The sequence below is a fragment of the Vitis vinifera genome, chromosome 12 (assembly GCF_030704535.1).
Source record: "Vitis vinifera cultivar Pinot Noir 40024 chromosome 12, ASM3070453v1".
Taxonomy (NCBI): domain Eukaryota; kingdom Viridiplantae; phylum Streptophyta; class Magnoliopsida; order Vitales; family Vitaceae; genus Vitis; species Vitis vinifera.
Window position 1 is genome coordinate 5,468,050 of NC_081816.1, and position 21,129 is coordinate 5,489,178.

At 30.3% G+C, this 21,129-nt stretch overlaps 3 protein-coding genes across 4 annotated transcripts; 2 read left to right on the forward strand and 1 right to left on the reverse strand.

The window, feature by feature from the left end:
• Nucleotides 1–931: 931 nt before the first annotated feature.
• LOC100244819 (rho GDP-dissociation inhibitor 1) lies at nt 932–4,185 on the reverse strand. 2 transcript variants are annotated; one of them, XM_010658896.3, is made up of 5 exons: nt 3,480–4,185; nt 3,239–3,305; nt 1,839–2,048; nt 1,615–1,739; nt 932–1,233 (listed from the first exon to the last, which is right to left on the reverse strand). In XM_010658896.3, the coding sequence occupies exons 1-5, from the start codon at nt 3,708–3,710 to the stop codon at nt 1,156–1,158; spliced, it is 711 nt and encodes a 236-aa protein (XP_010657198.1). In that variant the 5' UTR covers nt 3,711–4,185; the 3' UTR covers nt 932–1,155. The 2 variants fall into 2 exon arrangements, with proteins under 2 accessions (XP_010657198.1, XP_002268608.3); XM_002268572.5 differs by having other exon boundaries at nt 1,830–2,048; nt 3,480–4,172.
• Nucleotides 4,186–14,307: 10,122 nt separating this feature from the next.
• On the forward strand, nt 14,308–15,809 carry GRIP31 (ripening-related protein-like). Its single transcript, NM_001281214.1, is given in 2 exon segments — nt 14,308–14,402; nt 14,923–15,809. Coding segments are annotated over 2 exon segments (522 nt in total). The 5' UTR covers nt 14,308–14,387; the 3' UTR covers nt 15,430–15,809.
• Nucleotides 15,810–19,761: 3,952 nt separating this feature from the next.
• LOC100241395 (uncharacterized) lies at nt 19,762–20,911 on the forward strand. Its single transcript, XM_002267431.4, has 4 exons — nt 19,762–20,064; nt 20,287–20,368; nt 20,496–20,654; nt 20,748–20,911. The coding sequence occupies exons 1-4, from the start codon at nt 19,879–19,881 to the stop codon at nt 20,813–20,815; spliced, it is 495 nt and encodes a 164-aa protein (XP_002267467.1). The 5' UTR covers nt 19,762–19,878; the 3' UTR covers nt 20,816–20,911.
• Nucleotides 20,912–21,129: the final 218 nt, after the last annotated feature.

The following is a 21,129-nucleotide window of genomic DNA, read 5'->3' on the forward strand; positions in this document are numbered from 1 at the left end:
AAATCTGGTACATCGTTAAGAAATTTTGGTACATCCATAATTTATACTAAAATTAAAAATAAAAAACCAAAGTTTTAAAATCTCATATTTTTTTAGTTGATGTATGGTTACATGAGTTCCCCTTAAAATATTTGTAAAACCCCACGGTTAGTAACTGTGGTTTTAAAAAAGAAAAAAAATTGTAAAACCACATTCTATGACAATGATTTTTAAAGATATTTTCAAAATTTCTTACAATTTTCCATTGTCGGTTTAAAATTACTTTTTTTTACAAATTACCCTTAATAAATTTTTTCTTTACGACTGTTTTAAAATTATATGTATATTATCTTTATTTTTTCATATTTTCCTTGAAATTTTTTCATATTATTTTTAAATTTTAAAATAATTAAATAAATTATTTATATTATTTTAAAATTTTAATATTTTCATATAAAAATTAATGTTAATAATTATGATTTTAGGTTACTCCTTAATAACGATGGTTTTATGATTATTATGATAAAAAAATATTTTAAAAATAATATTAAAATCATAATACTATTAAAACATGGATGAACTAAAAATAATTTTGAAACCACAGTTAGTAACTGTGATTCTAAGGAAAATTGTAAAACCACAATCACAGACTGTGATTTTAAGGATATTTATGAAACTTTTAAAATCACAGTCACCGATGATGGTTTTACACACTTAAAAAAAAAAATCCATATAGATGCTTACGTAAATGCAAAAAGATTAGTTGACAAATACTTTGAGATGGATACTATTATTATCATTTTTTTTCTACCAATGGATTATTTTGGACTTAAACTCATGGATTGATGGAGCATGGAGGATACAGACCTTGTTTCATATGAATCAGACCCACTTGCCTGCCTACTATACCAATATTGAAGACGATGGAGAAAGAACAAGAACGACCTAAAAATTCAGGTGAAGCTTTCCCTTTTATTGATGGAAAATGAAAGGACTTTTTGCAGAATCAAAGGCATTTGCCCATTGGGTCTTGTTAAACAGCTTGTTTGGAAACTGGCCTCTGGAAGAAAATGAAGGGGTGAGCTGACTGAGGAAGCAGGCAGTGATGAGTCAAATAAGTTAATGAGGGAGCTTTCCTGTTCTAATGCTCACAAAGAAGTTATTGTTCCGTTCGGTTCATGGGGTTGCCCATTCTTTCCGGATGTCAAAGGTGTAGTTGATCTCCAAGTAGCACTTGTTGTCATCGTCAAGAAACTGGACAGAAAGAAAAACCGAAGCCCCATTAGCAAAAACATAATCAAGACCAGAAAAAGTAGAGTTAGTGGTGGCCAATTCGACTCCATTGCTTGCATAGGAAGGTAGGTGATCTAGTCCTTTTCATACAGCTCGGATCCAGTTCTGGGGCTGAAACCGAACAAAACTAAGGGCTATGCCATGAGGTAAGGGCATCATAAAGAGTTATGCATGGTCCACATTTGCTACAAGGATGGCCAAATGAGACTATATTTGATTGACCGGGTGTGGGATCACATGTTGAGGACAGAACAGCAGATTGGGGAAGAAGAATTCGCGTTCATGAGAAGGTTCTTCAATGTTTCATATCTAACAAAAGGAAATGTCCCCTGAGGAACTTACCTTTGATCGCGCTGAATATGATCCTCTAGCGAAAAAGCCAGAAGGGGTGATTTCTTCAAGCATCTCATGTGTGTAAGGTTCAGCCTGTGGACTAAAGGTGCCAAACATCTCCTTTGAGCTGTCCACTGAAGAAAGATTTGTTCAAGAGTGAAATGTTCAAGTCTTTGGAGGTTTTAAATGTCAATATGAGCTAGGATGCAGATAGCTAAGCTTACCCTTCATACCGGTTTTCCAAACAGTGTTCGTATATCTGAGGCCAGATACAATGTTATTGCTCACTTGGAAGGAGAATTTCAATTTGTAATGACTACCTTCTTCCAAACTGAACCATAACCCCTTGGGTTTTCCATCTTCTGGGATAGGAAGAACAATGTCGGGTCTACCAGGAGAGATGATTGACAGACTAAGGATCCTGACTTCTGGTTCAAGAGTTTCTGCAACCAAATTAAACAATATACAAAAATTTACTAAGTAGAAAAGAGAAAAACAAAAGTTGATGGTTCCTACTTAGCATTTCAGCAGGGAAAGAATGCAATGAACACTTTTCTAAATTCTAGGCACTGATAATCAACTGCATAAAAAGTAAGACCAGCTTTCTTTAAGAAGAAGTATGATGATAGGTTTTTCTTTCAGTATCGGCGTAAAAACTTCTGCCCAATTTCAACGGTAATCTTCTGCTCAAATCATGGATGGTTGAATGTTACATATTTTACTAATGGTATAATTTTCCATTTTTCAAGCTCAATCTTCTGAGAAAAACCAAGAAAAAGGAAACCCCCAATAATAGTCTAAAATTGACATCCATAGCAGGCTAGCGGCAACCATAGACTCGAACTCTGTTTGGTGTTACAGAAAGGTTGATCCTGGAAATAGTATCAAGAATCCTCAATCTATGTATTGCTTACAGCAATTGAATTCTGGGTTGAAATCAATCCAAAATTTTCAAAATTCCAGAAAATAATTCCCCTCTTTCTTTTTCAAAGAAAACAGGTTGAAATATTAACTTTAATTATAATGCATCATGCAAATTCTTCTAAGAATATAGCTTAAGCCAAAGTTAGAATCAACACCATGGACCCACTTCTTTTCCTGCTTGATTTTGAGTTTTGAACATGAAGATTAAAGACAGAAATCAGAAACCAACAAGGGAAAAGCAATACAATGAATCCATTTCTGAAAATAGACAATTACTAGTTTTGCCTAGTCAAGATGATCTTGGGCCCTTTAACTTGATTGGAACACATTGTAAAAATAAATATCCAACCAAAAAATTTTTAAAAAATTTGCTTGAAGATATGAAAATAAAGCTAAGATGCCCACATTTGGTACCTTCTGATGCATTATTGGAGGTAAAATAATAGGAATATATGAGTGAAAATAGGCAGGCATTTAAAATTTCTGCCCAGGAAAAAGCAATATTAGTATAAGGAAAATTACTGGAAGTGAACAATATCCTGCAACCCCATAATAATATAGATATAGAACTAATTTTTGGTCTTATTTGCTATTATTATTGCAGTTTGACCCTTTAACATGAAGCAAAGAAGATGAAATTAAAGGAACTCAAAAGCCAAATTGGATAAGTTCACAAAAGGCAGATAGATAGTAAGAAGAAAAATATTACCTCCAACATTTTCCAAATCCACAGTCCCAAGAAGCTGTTCCTTCCACCTCCTCAGACTCTCATCATCCTTAACACACAAAATTGACCCAACAAAAGTGCATCATTACACTTCTACTTAAACCCCAACCAAAAAAAAAAAAAAAGGAAAAAAAAAATCTAACTATAGAACAGGAAACAGATGGATTGATTTATTTTTTAAAAAAGCTTTTAGGGTTGGGTTGGGGAGCCAGCAAAAACAAACCTTGTCCTTCTCAAGCTGTTCTTTGAGGGTGAATTGAGGACCCAACTTTATTTTTCTTTCCACTTCTTCCTCCTCCTCCTCAGCTGCATTCTGAGAAGACTCATCAACACCCACTTGATTTGCTGACATTGTTTCTGATGTTTTTGTTTCCAAAGCTCCACTCTTGTCTCCAGCCTCCATCTTTTCATCAAACCCCATGTTGTTCGAACTTCCCACAGCTCCAACAGCCATATACTCTACTCATCAACGGTCACAGAATGAAAACCCCAGAAGACCACTTCACCAAAATGACCAACTCATAGCTTTTGTTCCATGAAAACAAAACCCCACACCCACAAAACAAAAACAAAGAAAGACTTGGTTCATGAAAAACAGAGAAAGTGGGACGACCGAGCCATGGAAAAAAGAAGAAGAACGAAATCGAAAAACAGGATTTATTTTGTGAAAGGACTTGGTGCGTGAAAGAAAGAATCTCAGAAAGGTAATAATTGTCAATGTCCTAAAAACCCAGGAAATAGGAAGAGACAGAGGGAGAGAGACCCACCAAAAAGTGAGAGACAAAGAGGGAACTGGGTTTGTCTTCTTGCCTTGTGTGTTGGGTTGTTGGGACTTGGGATAGATAAATGGGGGAGAGTTCAATCACAGGACGAGTGAAACGGCCAAGAGGTGATCCGATAAGAGAGAGAGAGAGAGGAGAGAGAACGTGAATGTCACTATCGCATTTGCATTCACGAAATCATCAGAATCCTAAAGCAGAACTAGGATTGTGGGGACTGCTTTAGAATTGGAAAAGGCCTTGGCCATAGGGATAATGCGTAGGTGGTCCGTGGTCCTCCTCATGCCCCCCATTCAATGCTCCTTTTTCAACCCTCTCTTCAACCTCATAAAATTCTATTGTATCTATTCACTTTTGAAGGCGTTTGATAAAAAATTGTGATATCACTGCATAAAATTTTGTATTGTTGAAAACAGAGTACATGCCAGTTCTCCCGCATTTCAATACTATCAGTTCATACTCATTGTAGTGCGAAATCGTAATATATAGTCAAATGCCAAAGGTTGGCCTGGCCGACGGACCACTTGTGAGCCACAATCTCACCCTGCTTAGGCTAAGTTTGTGCCCATATTGAATGATTAGGCCCAATCATCTTCGTTCATGATTGTCAAGAGAGATTGTACTAAATGTGAATAATATCGAAATTATAACTTATCATGAATAATATCGAGATTGGTTCTAGAGGTCATCTTTTGTGGAGGACCTTGCTCATTGGTGAGGTGATTTTTAGTATCTTCAAATCCTTTTTTTCCAAGTATGTTTGATATATTTGCTCAATTGTTATATGATTCGGACATAAAGATGAAAAATGAATATATTTATATTATGTTTGGTTCCCATAAAATATTAAGAAAATAAAAAAAATTTAAGAAAAATGATTTTATCATATTTAGTTTTTTTATAAAAATACGAAAGAAAGTTAAACATAATTAAAATTATTAAAAATTTTGTATATTTTTAAATTATTTAATCTTTATATAAAAGAGTTAAATAAATATAAAAAAGTTTGAAATAGTATATAAAAATAATTTATTTATTTTAAATCTATTTTTTATTTTCTTTCACTTTCTCTTTCCTTTTACTTTTTTCCTCTTTATTTTCTTTATTTTATATTTTTCCTCAAACTTTCCGAGAACCAAACATAGCATTAGGATATTAATTAGGACCTGATCATCCCAAATCTTAAGGTCAAATTCTACTAAAAATGTTATTGAAAAAAATATTGATTTAAAGATTTGGTGAATCATCATTTAACAAAACTTATAGATACCTATTTCATAATCCCCTTCTAAAAATAAAAAATAAAAAAAGGGTTTTATGGGCCTTGGTTGTGGGCCATTTTGAAGTCATATGGGCTCCAACCCACCTGCTAGGGTTTGGTGGGCTGAATTATGATTTGGAGAGCACACTTTTCAACCATACTCAAAATGCACCTTCTGCCTTACTTGCAACTTTTTATGTTTTTTTTTTTTTTTAAGACAAGTTGATGACTTATATTTTAATTTTACATCTGAAAACAAACAAAATGGGCCTTTAAAACTCAAGCCCACCTTCAACTCCACCCTAGTTTTTAAATAAAATCCCAAATCCCTCCTGGCCCAAATACACCTCCCCAAAATGTGTTCATTTCTTCAAAATTACTTGCTCATTATTATCATCTATAAAAAAGAGCTATGATTAGTTGGTGGAAAGTTTGAGGAAAAAAAGGGAAAAAATATTGAGAAAAAATGGAAGGACAGAAAAACTAAAAAAAAATTAAAAAAATCCATAAAACATTTATTTTGGTTAAAAAAAAATATTTTTCTTCTTGAAAAGGAAAATCTTTAAACATTTTTTTAAATATTATTTTCTCCCTTTTATGGTATATATATATATATATATATATATATATATATATATATATATATAAATCATTTTTCTTAACTATTTTTTCTCTTTAGTAATATTTTCTAAGGTGATGTTTGCTTTTCTTTTTTGCTTAATCCTAAATATAACTTAAAACTAAATAATATTTAATAATATTAAGTATTCAGTTGTTGTTTTTTTATATTTTATCTTTATTAAGTATTAAGAAATAAGGAAATATCAAAAGATTATTTTTAACATTAATTAATATTTTGTATTTTTTATTTAGTCAAATAATTTAATAAATAAGTGATAAGTTAACAAAAAAAAGTAAAAAAAAAAATTCTAAAGTCTAAAAATAAGTTACTTTCAATAAAAAGTTAAAAAAAAAAAAAAAACAACCCATAAGTAAAATTACCATGAAAAAAAGCAACAATAATTAGTACAACTTTTGGTGAGAAGAAAAAACATAAAGAATATGCTTTATGTTAAATCTTCTTTCATTTGGAAACATTTTCACAAGCCATGATCAAATGTAGTGAAAAAGCACTTTAAGACAAAGACTTAAAAAGAACAAATCAACCACCCAACTAAAATGGATCTTGTCCTTCTTGCCATAGATCATGTAGCCACATTTCTTAGGTAAAAGAAACAAATAATAATTTAGCTCAATCAATCCAATAGAGGCTTAATTTCAACCACTATTGATCATGTTACTTTCTATCTCTTTCATTTTTCCCTTCTCTCACATCAATATTCCCCAAATATTCAGCTGTTTCATATCACACTTTAGTGTAAAAGTTAAAAAAAAAAAATTAGTAAGATTCTTGGCTAAAAAAAAAAAAAGGTAGTAGCATTAGCTAATGCTAATTGCTACCACACCCTCTATTTGCTAATTGCTAGACCAACCATCTTGTTTCCCTCCACTTGGATCATTGTGTTACCAAATAGTGACCAATTTTTTAATTCTTTATGGGGCAATTTTGTGTTGATGTTTAGTTAATGTTTGGTTATTTAAAGTTGATGAAAAGAAAATTAAAAAAAAATAATATTGTTTATAAAAAGATTTATAAAAAATGAAAGAACGAAAATTGATATATAAAAAAAATACTTATTTGTGTCAAAGAATTTTTGTTTATTTTTATGTAAATTAATCACTTTTTGTAAGATCTAATTATCATCTCCTATATAAGTTTAAGGAAGCGTAGTGATATCCATAAAATAAAAGATCCAAATAATTAAAATATGTATAGTGAGATTTTTGTCATTGAATGATGATATAAACAAATTATATTAAGGTGAAAGAATATAAATAAATGAAATTAATGTATAAATAATGAGACTTGAAAATATATACATGACATCACCCGATTGATGGTAACTTTTGGATAGGTACAAAAAAAAAAAGAGTGCATTTTTGTATTGTAGTAGACCTAATTTTTATTATATATAGATTATAAATTAAGATAAGCATGTAGTTTAAGATTTGGTTAAAAATGATAAAATTAATAATTAAATTTAATGTAAAAAAAAGTCTAATTTTTTTCAAAGAAGTTAAAATATGTTTCCTTATTGATTTTTTACTTTCCAACTTTATTGGATTTCTTATTCCATTCTAAGTAGGGTTTTGTGAATAGTAAAGCCAAAGAAATTAGAGAAAAGCCTGTTTTCACACAATCATTTGAAAAAATTCATAGATATGAACTCAAGTTTATAAAATCCAAATTTCATATATCTATCTAAAAATAATTAAGATTTTGTGCATTTTTCTATCAAATATACTACATTTGATCATTCAAGTTTTTCCTTTTAATGATTTATTTTGATCATCAAAAGTGCTATCTCTAATCCATGAGTGCGAGAATTTTAAATTATTTTTAAAGATTTCTTATTTTATGTTATGTTTTTTCAAATGAATGCGTGGAAACATACTTTTTCAAAATAAATAAATTGTTTTGTCATCTCTATACTCTAAAAAATCTTTTGACTTGAAAACTTGAAAGTCCTATTAGTAGAAAGCTAGTGGTGGATGCGACAATAAAGTATAAATACTAGCCATAATAAGTTTGTTGGGAGAAGGTTGTAGGTTACGTAAATTTATATACTTTTCGTATTTAATGGATTTGTTTTGCATTGATGGGGATATATGAAAGATTTTGGTAATTTCTATATATATCTTGTGTTTCGATTATTGTGATTAGAATTTTATATTTTTGAACATTAATATTAAACAAGTTGATTGTAATAATAATGCATAAAATCATATTTAGGGTTAATATATAATTTCATATTCTTGGATTTCCCCAAAATTAAATTAATAAATTAGAAAATCTGAAACTCGAGCTTTGGACCATATAATTGGACAACCTATTCACTTCTCTCCAGTAGTTTCCATGGATTAAGAATGTACTTTCACACACACTCTTGAGCTTAAGAAAAAAAACTTACTAGATAAAATGAAATATCTCGACTCTGAATGTAAAGTATCCTTGAAAAGGGCGATGCTATTCTTTTAAAATTTTAAGATTGAAAAAGTACTTACCTTATAAGTTAGAAGGAAGAAATACGTCCAAGTATTAAATTGTTAAATAATTTAATAAATATGTGTAAGTCTTCCAATGATAAGAGAGACTTAGGATATCTTGATGGATCCATCACTCCCACCAGTAGAAAAATAACTATATTAAGGCTAAAAAGATAATTTCAATTGTGCAAACACTTGTTAAGTTTTTGTCACCATCACGTATACATGTTCATTTTGTCATTGTAATGATCATTCTAGTGATAGGTGCCACATTAGGAAGTTTGAAAAGTTTCATAGGCAAATTATCAAGTTTTTTATTATGTCAAAAGCATTAAGTGAAAGAATCCTATTTAATGGGGAAAAAAAAAATCACCGGGTTTCTAAAGCTTCAACCCAAGTTAAGCTTATGTTGAATATTCACGATGCTTATATTGATATTTTAAATTCATTTTCTAAAATTATCAAGATTAAACAAGTTTATATTAGAAAAGATTATACGAGGGAACTATACTCAAGTTGATTGAGAAATAATTTAAGTAGACGCTAAAATGAATCATAGTAGTTAAACAATAAGTCAATTGCTTTAAAAATGGTGATACTAGTTTGATTTTATGACAATTTTTAGTATTAAAGGGACAAAATATCCACTTTATTCTTCATGTTGAAATCATATCTAAAAATTATTTAAATAACAAATTTAGGGATAGTTCGACATGTTATAGTTAAATGACCAACAATATATTGTGTTAGACAAAAATACGAGGGAAGTATACTTAAATTGATTGAGAAATAGTTTAACTAAGAACTTGACATTATCTAATGGATAACTTGGGATACTAATATGAATCATATTAATTATAGTACATCATTGACACTAGTTTGATTTTATAATTGTGATGTCCTACATCGGATATGGGATAAAGTTTATAATGCTAATAAATATGATTTTTTTTTAATCTTGTGAATACATTTTAAAATTATGAGATTTAAAATGTTAAATAATTTAATAAATATGTGTAAGTCTTCCGATGATAAGAGAGACTTAGGATATCTTGATGGATCCATCACTCCCACTAGTAGAAAAATAACTACACTAAGGCTAAAAAGATAATTTCAATTGTGCAAACACTCGTTAATGTCACATATACGTGTTCATTTTGTCATTGTAATAATCATTCTAGTGATAGGTGCCACATTAGGAAGTTTGAAAAGTTTCATAGGCAAATTATCAAGTTTTTTTATTATGCCAAATGCATTGAGTGAAAGAATCCTATTTAATGGGAAAAAAAAAAAATCACCGGGTTTCTAAAGCTTCAACCCAAGGTAAGCTTATGTTGAATATTCATGATCCTTATATTGATATTTTAAATTCATTTTCTAAAATTATTAAGATTAGACAAGTTTATATTAAAAAAGATTATACAAGAGAACTATACTCAAGTTGATTGAGAAATAATTTAAGTAAACGCTAAAATGAATTATAGTAGTTAGACAGTAAGTCAATTGCTTTAAAAATGGTGACACTAGTTTGATTTTATGACAATTTTTAGTATTAAAGGGACAAAATATCCATTTTATTCTTCATGTTGAAATCATATCTAAAAATTATTTAAATAGAAAATTTAGGGAATAGTTCAACATGTTATACTTAAATGACCAACAATATATCATGTTAGACAAAATATACGGGGGAACTATACTTAAATTAATTGAGAAATAGTTTAACTAAAAAGTTGACATTATCTAATGGATGACTTGGGATACTAATATGAATCATATTAATCACTTAGTACATCGGTGACACTAGTTTGATTTTATGATTGTGATGTCCTATAACGGATATAAGATAAAGTTCATAATACTAATAAATATGAAATTTTTTTAATCTTGTAAATACATTTTAAAATTATGAAAATCTCGTTTATACTTAAAATGAACAATATCTACATATTGATATGGGCAGTGTATTTTATTTATTTATTGGATTATAGATTATTTTAAATGGATTTATTTTTATAGTTGAAATTAATTACAAAATGAATGAATTAATTACAAATTGTACTATCTAGGTGGACAGTTAGGTGGATGAGTTTTCATTTAAAATATAAAATTTTTTGTTTATGCTTTCAACTTTTATTAACGGTAATAAATATATTTTCAAATTTTAATTTTGATCCTTGTTTTTTAAAAAATAAAAAATAAAAAACACCCACCAACAATCGTCTGTAGCGGTGGTGCACTGTTAGAAAAGAAGAACGAGGCAACGGGGGGTCGATGTTCCACTTCCACAATGCTTCAAATTCTCGAAATGGGTCAACAAATTCATCATCAATTGAGTGGCCCCACTTATTCCAATCCGAAGGCCAAGTCACGTCCGAATAATCGAGTCCCGACAACCTCCAACCACGTGGTCGGTATGTTGCTCACCACGTGGATTACCAGCATTGGAGGGGCATCCCGCATGTGGATCCGCCATCTAGGTGGGGTCCATAAGTGGGCCAGGGCGCACCGCCCAGAACCATAGGCCATCCTTTTCCCGCTTTACAGAGCATAGAAACAAGGACTGGGGTCTTGCCTATATAGAAAGTGGGGCCAATAATGGCTTTCTCACGGATCTCGAGGCATAATCAGGTGCCTGCTAGCGTACGAAGTTTTCCCGTCACTTTCTTGGGATGCACAATTGCATTACACTACTCAAGGTCATGCCTTTCTACTTAAATATTTATTTGATTCCTTTTTAAGTTTTTTTTTTCTTTCTTAGAGCAATATTGTTATATCCCAACACAATGTGCCACATGTACATTTTTGTATCATTACTTTATACATGCTATTTTGTACTTAAATATTTTTTTAAAAAACACATACATTAAAAATATTTCAAATAAAAACACTTTGGAATTCACTCTTAAATCAACATTATTTTTATTTAAAGTATTTTTAGTAGAATTCTTTTTTCTAAAAATATTTTTAATACTATAAATGATTTTTAAAAAAATTAAAATATTTAATTTTTTTTTCAAATGCTTTTTTTTAAATAGGCTCTAAATGCTTCAACCCAATGCTGAACAAAAATAACAAAAAATAAATAAATAAATTGTGGAACAATATTCCTTGATATGATATTTATCTTTAGCTGAAATTGGGGAAAGGCAAGTGAAAATTTGTAAAGATAGTACACAAAAGGGGGGGCATGGTGGGATGGCACAGGGGGCAAAGAAAGTGGGGCCTGAGTCAGTAGCGTCACGTCTGTTAATCCCCTCCCAAACAAAACCCCGTTTCTCACGTAGGATTCAGTCACACCACCTTCCACGTCATCCCTCGTTATTTTCTTCCAATTCATTATATCGTCTGCCCATGTCGGATTCTTATTTTTCCATGTCTATATAATGAGGGGCGCTTCTCCCTTATATCGTATATGCAAAATCCTCCAAAAATAATTTAATCTCATTCTTTTATATTCAACTTGAGTATAAGAATAATGATGACTAATCACATTTATAATTTAGTAATAATGCTTATTTGTAATTTGGTTCCATGTATTTATATATATATATATATTTTTAATTTCCTAAAATTTATTATGGTTATGTTTGTTCCCGAAAAATACTAAGAAAAGAAAAAAAATATAAAGGAAAATGATTTTTTAATGTTTGGTTGTTTTATGAAAAATATAAAATAAAATCAAATATAATTAAAACTTATGTATTTTTAAATTATTTAATTTTTATATTGATGAATTAAAATAAATAAAATGAGTTTGAAGTAACAAAAAAAAAATAATTTATCGATTTTTAACATATTTTTTTTATTTTTCTTTGCATTTTATTTCCCTTGCATTTTTCCTCAAATTTTTTGGAAATCAAACATAGTCTATATCTTTTCAATTATGGTATGTTTGATTTATGAAAATTTTGAGAGAAAATGTATGAAAAAAATAAAAAGTAAAAGAAAAAATAAAAAATATATTAAAAATCAAATAAATTATTTTTATTTGTTATTTTAAACTTATTTTAATTTATTGATATAAAAATTAAATAATTTTAAAATACATAAATTTTTTACTAATTTTAATTATATTTAATTTCATTTGATATTTTTCACAACAATCAAATATGAGAAAATTATTTTTCTTTATCTTTTTTAGTATTTTTCCGAACCAAACATAATTGAAAATTATTTCATAACGATAGTGGAGTACAATAAATATAAATATTTTTTTAAATATTTAATAAGTATTTGTCATGACTCATGACAATGTTGATGTTGATTGAAAAATTAATATAAAATTTTTAATAATATTAGCTCTTACTAAAAGTTTTTCTTATCTTATACGAGAGGTTCCGTGATGATGATGAAGAATAAAAAGTTAAGATTTTTTATTTAAAGCCCCGGCATAAGTTGAGTCCAATGATGAAAAGTTTTACAAAATTTGAGCTTATATTAAATATTCTTTTAAGTTTTTTTTAATCTTATCACTTTAGTTAATGAGAAATTTCCAGGAAAAATAGCAAAAAAGGAAAAAATATATATTTAAATTTAATAAATTATATATATGTGTGTGTAAGTTAAACTTATTTAATTTATTTTAATTATTTTATATAAAAATTTAAAAATATATAATTAACTAATTTTATTTAGATTTAATTTTTTTGATTTACATGATTAAGAAAAACTTGTTATCTAGTGTTAAAGGCTAGTGGGTTAATCCGTGGGCACTAACTATTGATCAAACTCTTATTCGAATTTGAAGGTCTCGGGGAATCCCGTGCTCAGGAATTTCACCTTCGCACACCTTGGATAGTTCTTTGATCATGTGATCGGATTTGAATCGGAGGTCTTGATAAGTTTTTTCCATACTCGTCTCATCCTATCCCTAATATTATGAGTTTGGGATAAATATAAGGTGGGTTTGAGAATTTTTTTTAGAACTTGGAATGAGTTTAGGACAGGATAGGGTTTCACTTTATTTCTTCGATCTCACCTCGATTATATGTAATAATATATAAAAAATTATTTTAATTGATTTTTTTTATTTTTCAAAATTTCAAAATATATAAAATATTAAATTTTATAAAAATGAATTATAAATATTTATAATATTTATTAATTTATAAATTATATTTATTTTTAATATAATTTAAAATTTTAAAAGTAAAAAAGTAAAAAATTGAATAAAAAAATAAAAGGGTTAAACGAGTAAGGTGGAAATGAGAACTTCTAATACTTGTCCCGTTTCATTTGTTTTTTTTTCTTTCTCCTCATAAAAATAAATATAAATAAATGACACGAAATTGGAATGAGGTGATCTATATTGAAATTAAACCGATGCCATTCTTACTTGCTCTTGAGTGGCTATCACAAAAATAAGGAATTTCGAGTGAACTAAATCAAAAGAAGATGATAGCTTATATTGAAGAATGAATGAATCAAATAAAAAAATACAATCATTAACCTCATCTTCAACACTTCAATTTTTCTTCATCATCATTGCCCTGCATGCTCAAACTTCATATATGTAAATAAAACATTTTTTTTATAGAAAAAATATGAAAAATGAGATTTATTTATTTGACAAAACACTTTGAGAACATAAAATTTTTAGAAAAATTGGTTAACAGAGCTTTTCCTTTTGAGTTCTCCCCAAAAGTTCTACCAATAAAAAGTAATCTACATTTTAGCTAAATGTACTGCTCTTTTCTTATGTGTGAAAATGGTTAGAAGGCCAACCAAAAAGTCACGTTAAAGTGAGGTAAGTAGTCATGGAGACAGGTGGGGATGTGAAATTCCCAAGAATTCCCTTGGGGAACCCCACCTCTTTCTCTTCAAGTTGAGCACCCTCCAGCTCTATATAAGGCTCCTTTGTTCATCATCTCTCTTCACCTCATTCTTCATTTCTTTCCCTACTACCTTACTTGTCTTCTTTGCTTTCTTTTCTTTTGATCTTCTTCTTTCTTAATTTTTCGTTCTATTAATTTCACTTTCCATGGCCACTGCTGAGGTAATCCAGCTTTGTAACTTGACCTTTGATTAATTTGTATAGAATCCATCTTTATGTGATTTGGTCTTCTTTGAGGTGCAGTGTTCATCAAAAAACTTTTCCAGTGTCTGTTTGTTTCCTTTTCCGTTTCCTAGCAGGGAAATTTTTTTGGCAACCATATCATCTTGTTCAGTGATTGATCTCAAACAACTGCTATCGAAACTTGTTAGATATATGAACGAAGTTCATGATCCAAAGTTTGTTATATTTGGAAATCAAAGAGCGTTGTAAAAAGGGTTTTAAGAGTAACATGTGTAGCAGAAAGATTGATCTTCAGAAGAAAAAACAGATAGTTTTCTTAATTGAAATGAAAAAATGAATAGATGTGTGGGGGATTCAATCCATATGCAACTTCATGGCAGTGTCTTGATCATGATTAATATAAATTATTTTGATTCTTCATCTTTGTGTCTATATATTATTCATAGTTTCAATTAGTATTTCAGTAATCATCTGGTAGTTTGATGGTTTAATCCCACAGGTTGTATCTGCGACACCAGCACTTTCAGAGGAGAAAACTGAAGAATCAGTTAAGGCAGAAGAGACTCCTGTGGAAGAGGTGGCGGCCGCACCACCTACACCAGAGCCTGTTGCTGAGGAGCCAAAGGAAGCAGAAACTGCAGCTGTGCCCGAGGAATCTGCGGCTCCAGAAGCTGAAGCCCCTGCTGATCAGGATGAGACCAAGGAGGTGGTAGAACAAGTTGAGGTTGAGACCAAGGAGGTGGTGGAAAAAACTGATCAGGCTGTGGTGGAAGAACCAGCGGTAGAGAAGACAGAAGAGGTCCCAGAGGAGACTCCTGATCAGGAAACAAACAGCCCAGTTGTGGAGGAAACCAAAGAAGCTACAGAACCAGCTGAGGAACCAGCACCAAAACCAGAACCAGCACCTGCAGATGAAGCTCCAAAAGAAGAAGGTCCTGCTGCAGAAGAAGAAGAGAAACCAGCTGAAGCTAAAGTGAAAGTTGAGACAGATGAGAAGGCTGAGTGATGAGTCTATGAGTGTATGGCCGAGTGAAATTAAAAGTTTGTGTGATGAGGGGTCTGCTAGGTTGCATGTCTAGTTAAAGGAGTATTAATTTTCTTAGTATAATGAGGAAGGTTGAGGTGGATGGAGCTTGAAATCAAGGTATGGGGATGACCCACATTGATCTCTCCAATGCAAAGTTGGCCCACCTAGTGGGCCAGCTGCATTGGTACATATATGAATTAAATTAAGCATACTCCAAGCTGCCCACAAGCTTCATTGGAGGGTGCTTGTGGCGTGTCTTTGCCTCTGTGCATAAGTATGTCGAGAGACCAGATGGGTTATGTAATTGTGTGTGATCAAATCATAATATATATAATGGCATCTTTTGGCTTTTGTTTTCTAATTTTTCCGGGTTAATTTCTTCTTTGTACCGCATTCACAACAGCTACTATATATTGTGGTTTGATGCATCAGCTAGCGTAGGATATATAGCTCAGCTGGTATAGCAGACTAATGAAAAATCCTTTTGAGTCACGTTAGTGTTGGGACCCAAACTTTGTTTTTAATATCTGCTGTCAACTTCTCAACCCACTTGAACTCCTTTTCCTCTTCATTAAAAGCAGTTAATCAGATAAAAACTCAATAAAGAATGTGGGTTGCACATGGTGGTAAGAGATCAGCATGATTCGGAATCACATGATTGTGAGATGTGAACTAAAACTTTGTGAACTGTATGGGTCCATGGAGATGGAACATTGTTACAAAATATTATTTATATATATATAGCTTTCAGTGCCACGAGGAAACTTCCCATGGATCTCCTCATAGGATTTGTTTGGTTACCAAGGAAAAATTAAGGAAAATAAAAAAAAGAAATAAGAAAAATGATTTTGTCATGTTTGATTCTGTTATTAAAAAAAAAACTCAAATATAACAAAATTAATTGGAAACTTATATATTTTTAAATTGTTTAATTTTTATATAGAATAGTTAAATAAGTAAAATGAGTTTGATTTAGGATATACAAATAATTTATTGGCTTGCAATCTATTTTTTATTTTTCTTTAAATTTTTTCAGGAACCAAACATAGACATAATGTCTAAGATCAAAAACCATTGTAAAGGCAAAAAATGACTCCAACAAGCATTTTATAATTGATAAATAGTATTAGAGTCAATTCTCGATTTTGATGTGAGCCTTTATCTAACTGGTTTTGTAAATGTGTGTTTGTTTGGTTTTATAATTTTGTGAAATGCGACGAAGACGTCATATCTATATAGGGAGGTAATTGTGATATCTTATATCAAATAAGGAAAACGTTGTTGATACTATATATGTATGAATTTCTCATAATTATATAAATGTGTTTTAAAGTTCTAAGAACTTATGAAGCTTAGAATGAACAACATTTACATGTGAGGGAGTGGATTGTTATAAATAAACTATTTCATCCACCAGTTTAAAGCTTTGAAGTGGATTGGTAGCTTAATATGATATGACTCACAACTCTAACTTGATTGTTTCCTAATAATTGTTGTACCTCACAAGTCATGTTAATTTGTTGATGGCAATATCTCGACTTTTAACTATCAGTGCATTGTAAATATCAGACATCATGCCTAGGAGAAAGGTTACATCCAATACCAAACTAATTATTTAAATAATATGCCCTAAGTTTTTTTTATTTTTAAGTGTGAAAATCTCGATGACTATTAGATAGGAACTCTGAAAGTTCATGTGAAGAGGTTAGTGGAAGAGATCATATTTCTAAGGTTAGAGTCACTGAAGTAGACAATAGGTAAGAGAAGACCCAATAATGGACTTAATAAGCATAAGATCCATTCAATAGCCAAGCCGGAGAGTTTGCACCACTCCGAAGTACTAATAACTAAGTTGAAAAGAGAGTGGGGCAAGCCATGGACAAAAGTGAAACTATAGACTACTTACCTACGACCATAGGCAATGGACGAAAAACTAACGGAGGGGCCTTAGCCACCGAGGAAGTTAGTGTGTGTAGACCAAAGCTAGTGAAGAGACCATACATAGGCCAATTCCAAGGCCAAGTTGGTTTGAGTCCCGAGCAACCCATTATCATATCGAAATCAAAAGTAGTAATGTTAATTCACATAATAATATAAAAAGTCGGAGTAAACAATTTTTCTTACAAAAATGATCAAATCCAAAAATTTTATCCATCAACATGTGTTAAAATTGTCTTTTTTTTTATAGCCCATTCATCAAATATTCCTAAATTTGAATCTTCCTTGCATGTAAAAAGGAAAAAACCAAATAATTTATTAAGTAATTGAAATAGGGCATCTAAATAGTACTCTTAGCCGTCAATTTACCCCATGCTACTTTTGTCAACATTATATAATGTTAAGGCTTGGTATACCTTCACTAAATTTGTAGTAGATTATAATAATGATCATGTTGAAAAGAGAGTGGGGCAAGCCATGGACAAAAGTGAAACTATAGACTACTTACCTACGACCATAGACAATGGACGAAAAACTAACGGAGGGGCCTTAGCCACCGAGGAAGCTAGTGTGTGTAGACCAAAGCTAGTGAAGAGACCATACATAGGCCAATTCCAAGGCCAAGTTGGTTTGAGTCCCGAGCAACCCATTATCATATCGAAATCAAAAGTAGTAATATTAATTCACATAATAATATAAAAAGTCAAAGTAAACAATTTTTCTTACAAAAATGATCAAATCCAAAAATTTTATCCATCAACATGTGTTAAAATTTTCTTTTTTTTATAGCCCATTCATCAAATATTCCTAAATTTGAATCTTCCTTGCATGTAAAAAGGAAAAAACCAAATAATTTATTAAGTAATTGAAATAGGGCATCTAAATAGTACTCTTAGCCGTCAATTTACCCCATGCTACTTTTGTCAACATTATATAATGTTAAGGCTTGGTATACCTTCACTAAATTTGTAGTAGATTATAATAATGACCATGACCAATGACTGAATAGACCTACCCAATCAAGATGTGCTTTCATAAAAATGCTTTTATCTTATTAAAGTGCGTTTGAGAGTGATTTTAGGAAATGTTTCTAGTTTTTCTAACATTTGAAAATTTTTATTTTTCAAGTATTAAAGATGTTAGAAATACTTCCTAAAATCATTGTAAAACACTCTTATAATGCGTTTTATAGTGATTTTAGGGAGTGTTTCTACTTTTTTTAACACTTAAAGTTTTTTTATCTTTCAAGTATAAAAATGTTAGAAACACTTGATGCATTTGATAGTGATTGTGGGAAGTGTTTGTAATCTTTTTAACATTTGAAATTTTTTATTTTTCAATTATTAGAAATATAAAAAACGTTTCTTAGAATCACTATCAAACATACACTTTAGACTTTTATTAAAAACCACCAATTAATGTATCAATATTAAAATTTTTTATCTTGATGGTCAAAACTACATAAAATGAAGTAAATTGACGACATTGTATTTTAAGTGCAAACATTTAATTTTTACTTAATTACAAATTTCTTTAATTAGTATGTGATATCTTGGTATTAGAATACCAAATCTTTCATACACGAGATGATGTATGTGAAATATTAAGTATAGAATTTACCAAAAACCCTACAAATGTAAAATTATGAATCAAATCCATTATGGAACAAACTGATTATTTCTAAAAGAATAAATACACGAATTTATTCGAATAAGATATTACTTTTTCAATTTTGTAGACTCACATTTTTTATATGCATTTTCATTTGATGTCCTAAATTGGTTTTATTGTAAAAAAAAATTGATTTTTTAATTGAAAATTTTAAAATTATCACTTATTTTATTTTATTTTATTTTTAAAAAAAAAGAAGAGAAAAATCCTAAGACTACACTTGGTTGATATGATAGGATAAGATATATATCTTATGATATTAAATTCCATTATATAATAAATATATATATTAGGATATGATATTATCCTATTGACATAATATTTTGAATTCAATTGGATATATTATGTTATATTATGTTTATATTTAATTTATGAAATGAATAAAAAAATGAAATATATATCATTTTTAATATTTAAAATAAAAATTATATTACATTATAATATTATTCATTTAAAAAAAAATTAAATTTATCTTATATTTAACAATATTCATAATTAAAATATTTGAATTTGACTTGGATATGATAATACTTAAACCCACAACAAAGGTGTCGAATTCTAGTCATATTCACCGTGTCAAGCAGTTCTCCAAATTGGCTCAAGAAGAATCCAATACCCGATTGCCCTAAGAAGAAATCCGAACCCAGTAACATATTGGTACCCAGGCCCATAAATGAGCTTGGGCAGTTGTGAATCAAAGGTAACAACTGACATACAACCATGTGCTGATCCACACCAATCAGTAAGGATAGCATTCATCAACACTTCCCAACTGTAATCTGATAAATATTCCAACGGTTTATAAGCTACCAAAGGGAAATGGCCTCTCTATTCTCAAAACCAACACTACAAGCAGGTAGAGATGAAGTATATGTAGCAACAATGCCTCTAAGAGCCACAAAGGGACCTCCACAGCTGCTTATGTCGGCCGCTTACTCTCTCAATCTCTGGGACTTGCAGCACTTCATGGTCATCATCAAACCCTCTTCACCCACTCTTTCTCAGGTCCTCTTTCATCTCCTCTCCACATGGGTTTTGCACATTTTCTTCAATTTTGGTTTTCTTTTAATGGGTTTTACTTCTTTTTTAACATTGGTTTTCGATTTCATGATTGGAACATATGAAATTCTCAGGTTCTCCTCTCAACCCCTCACAGGGGTTCTGATAGTCTTCATATGGATGTCCTTTTTTTGTTCAATTTTGATGCATATATTTATTTTTGTGTAGGCCTTTGTTTATGATTTTCAACCTAAAGATCCTGAAAATGTGTATGTAGCACTTGCAGCTCTGTCTGGTAGGGCAGTACAAGGTGTGCCTATAAGAATCTTGATTAGTTTTTCTTCACTGCAAAAACAAAAACGAGAGAGAGAGAGAGAGAGGATATGAACTTAGCCTTAAATAGTAGAAGGAAGTTGTTTTACCTTTACCTTTCTTAGGTGCTGTTCTTGAGAGGAAGCTCACAAAGCTTCCAAGAAGCAAGTGGTGGTTGATTGGATGTTCCAGAGAGGATGGTGTAGAAGCAGCACATAGGTTCAACAAAGCCTGGCACACAGATTTGAAGATTGGATATCATGACTGTAGGGATTACACCAATGGTAGGAATTGTTCCTTTTCATCACTTCCTTAAATTAATTTATTTGATCTTTTTGTTTTATAATTTCTGAAATTAGTTTGTTATTACTTTGAAGGATTAGTGGAGTACCTGACTGGTGAGAAACAAGTGTTGAAGCGCCTGAGAAGCAGCATCAGTAGGTAGACTCAGCTCTGTCCCTGTATGAGGATTGGATATATTTTTTTTGCTTCTGTATATCAGTATATGGCCATTATATATATGATTCTCAATTTCATAAAATTTCAAAAACTTATAAAAAGCTTCTAATTTTTTTTTTTTGTTAAAAAAGAAAGTTAATAGGTCAATTTCCCTCCTGAATCATAAAGCCATTTTGGGATTGATTTTTAGCGAAAGCATTTTCATCTACAACATTTGAGAATTACAATTTGTTTGATATTAATTTTAGAAAATATTTTTAATCATTTTAAATTTTGAAATTTTTTATTTTTTGAATATTA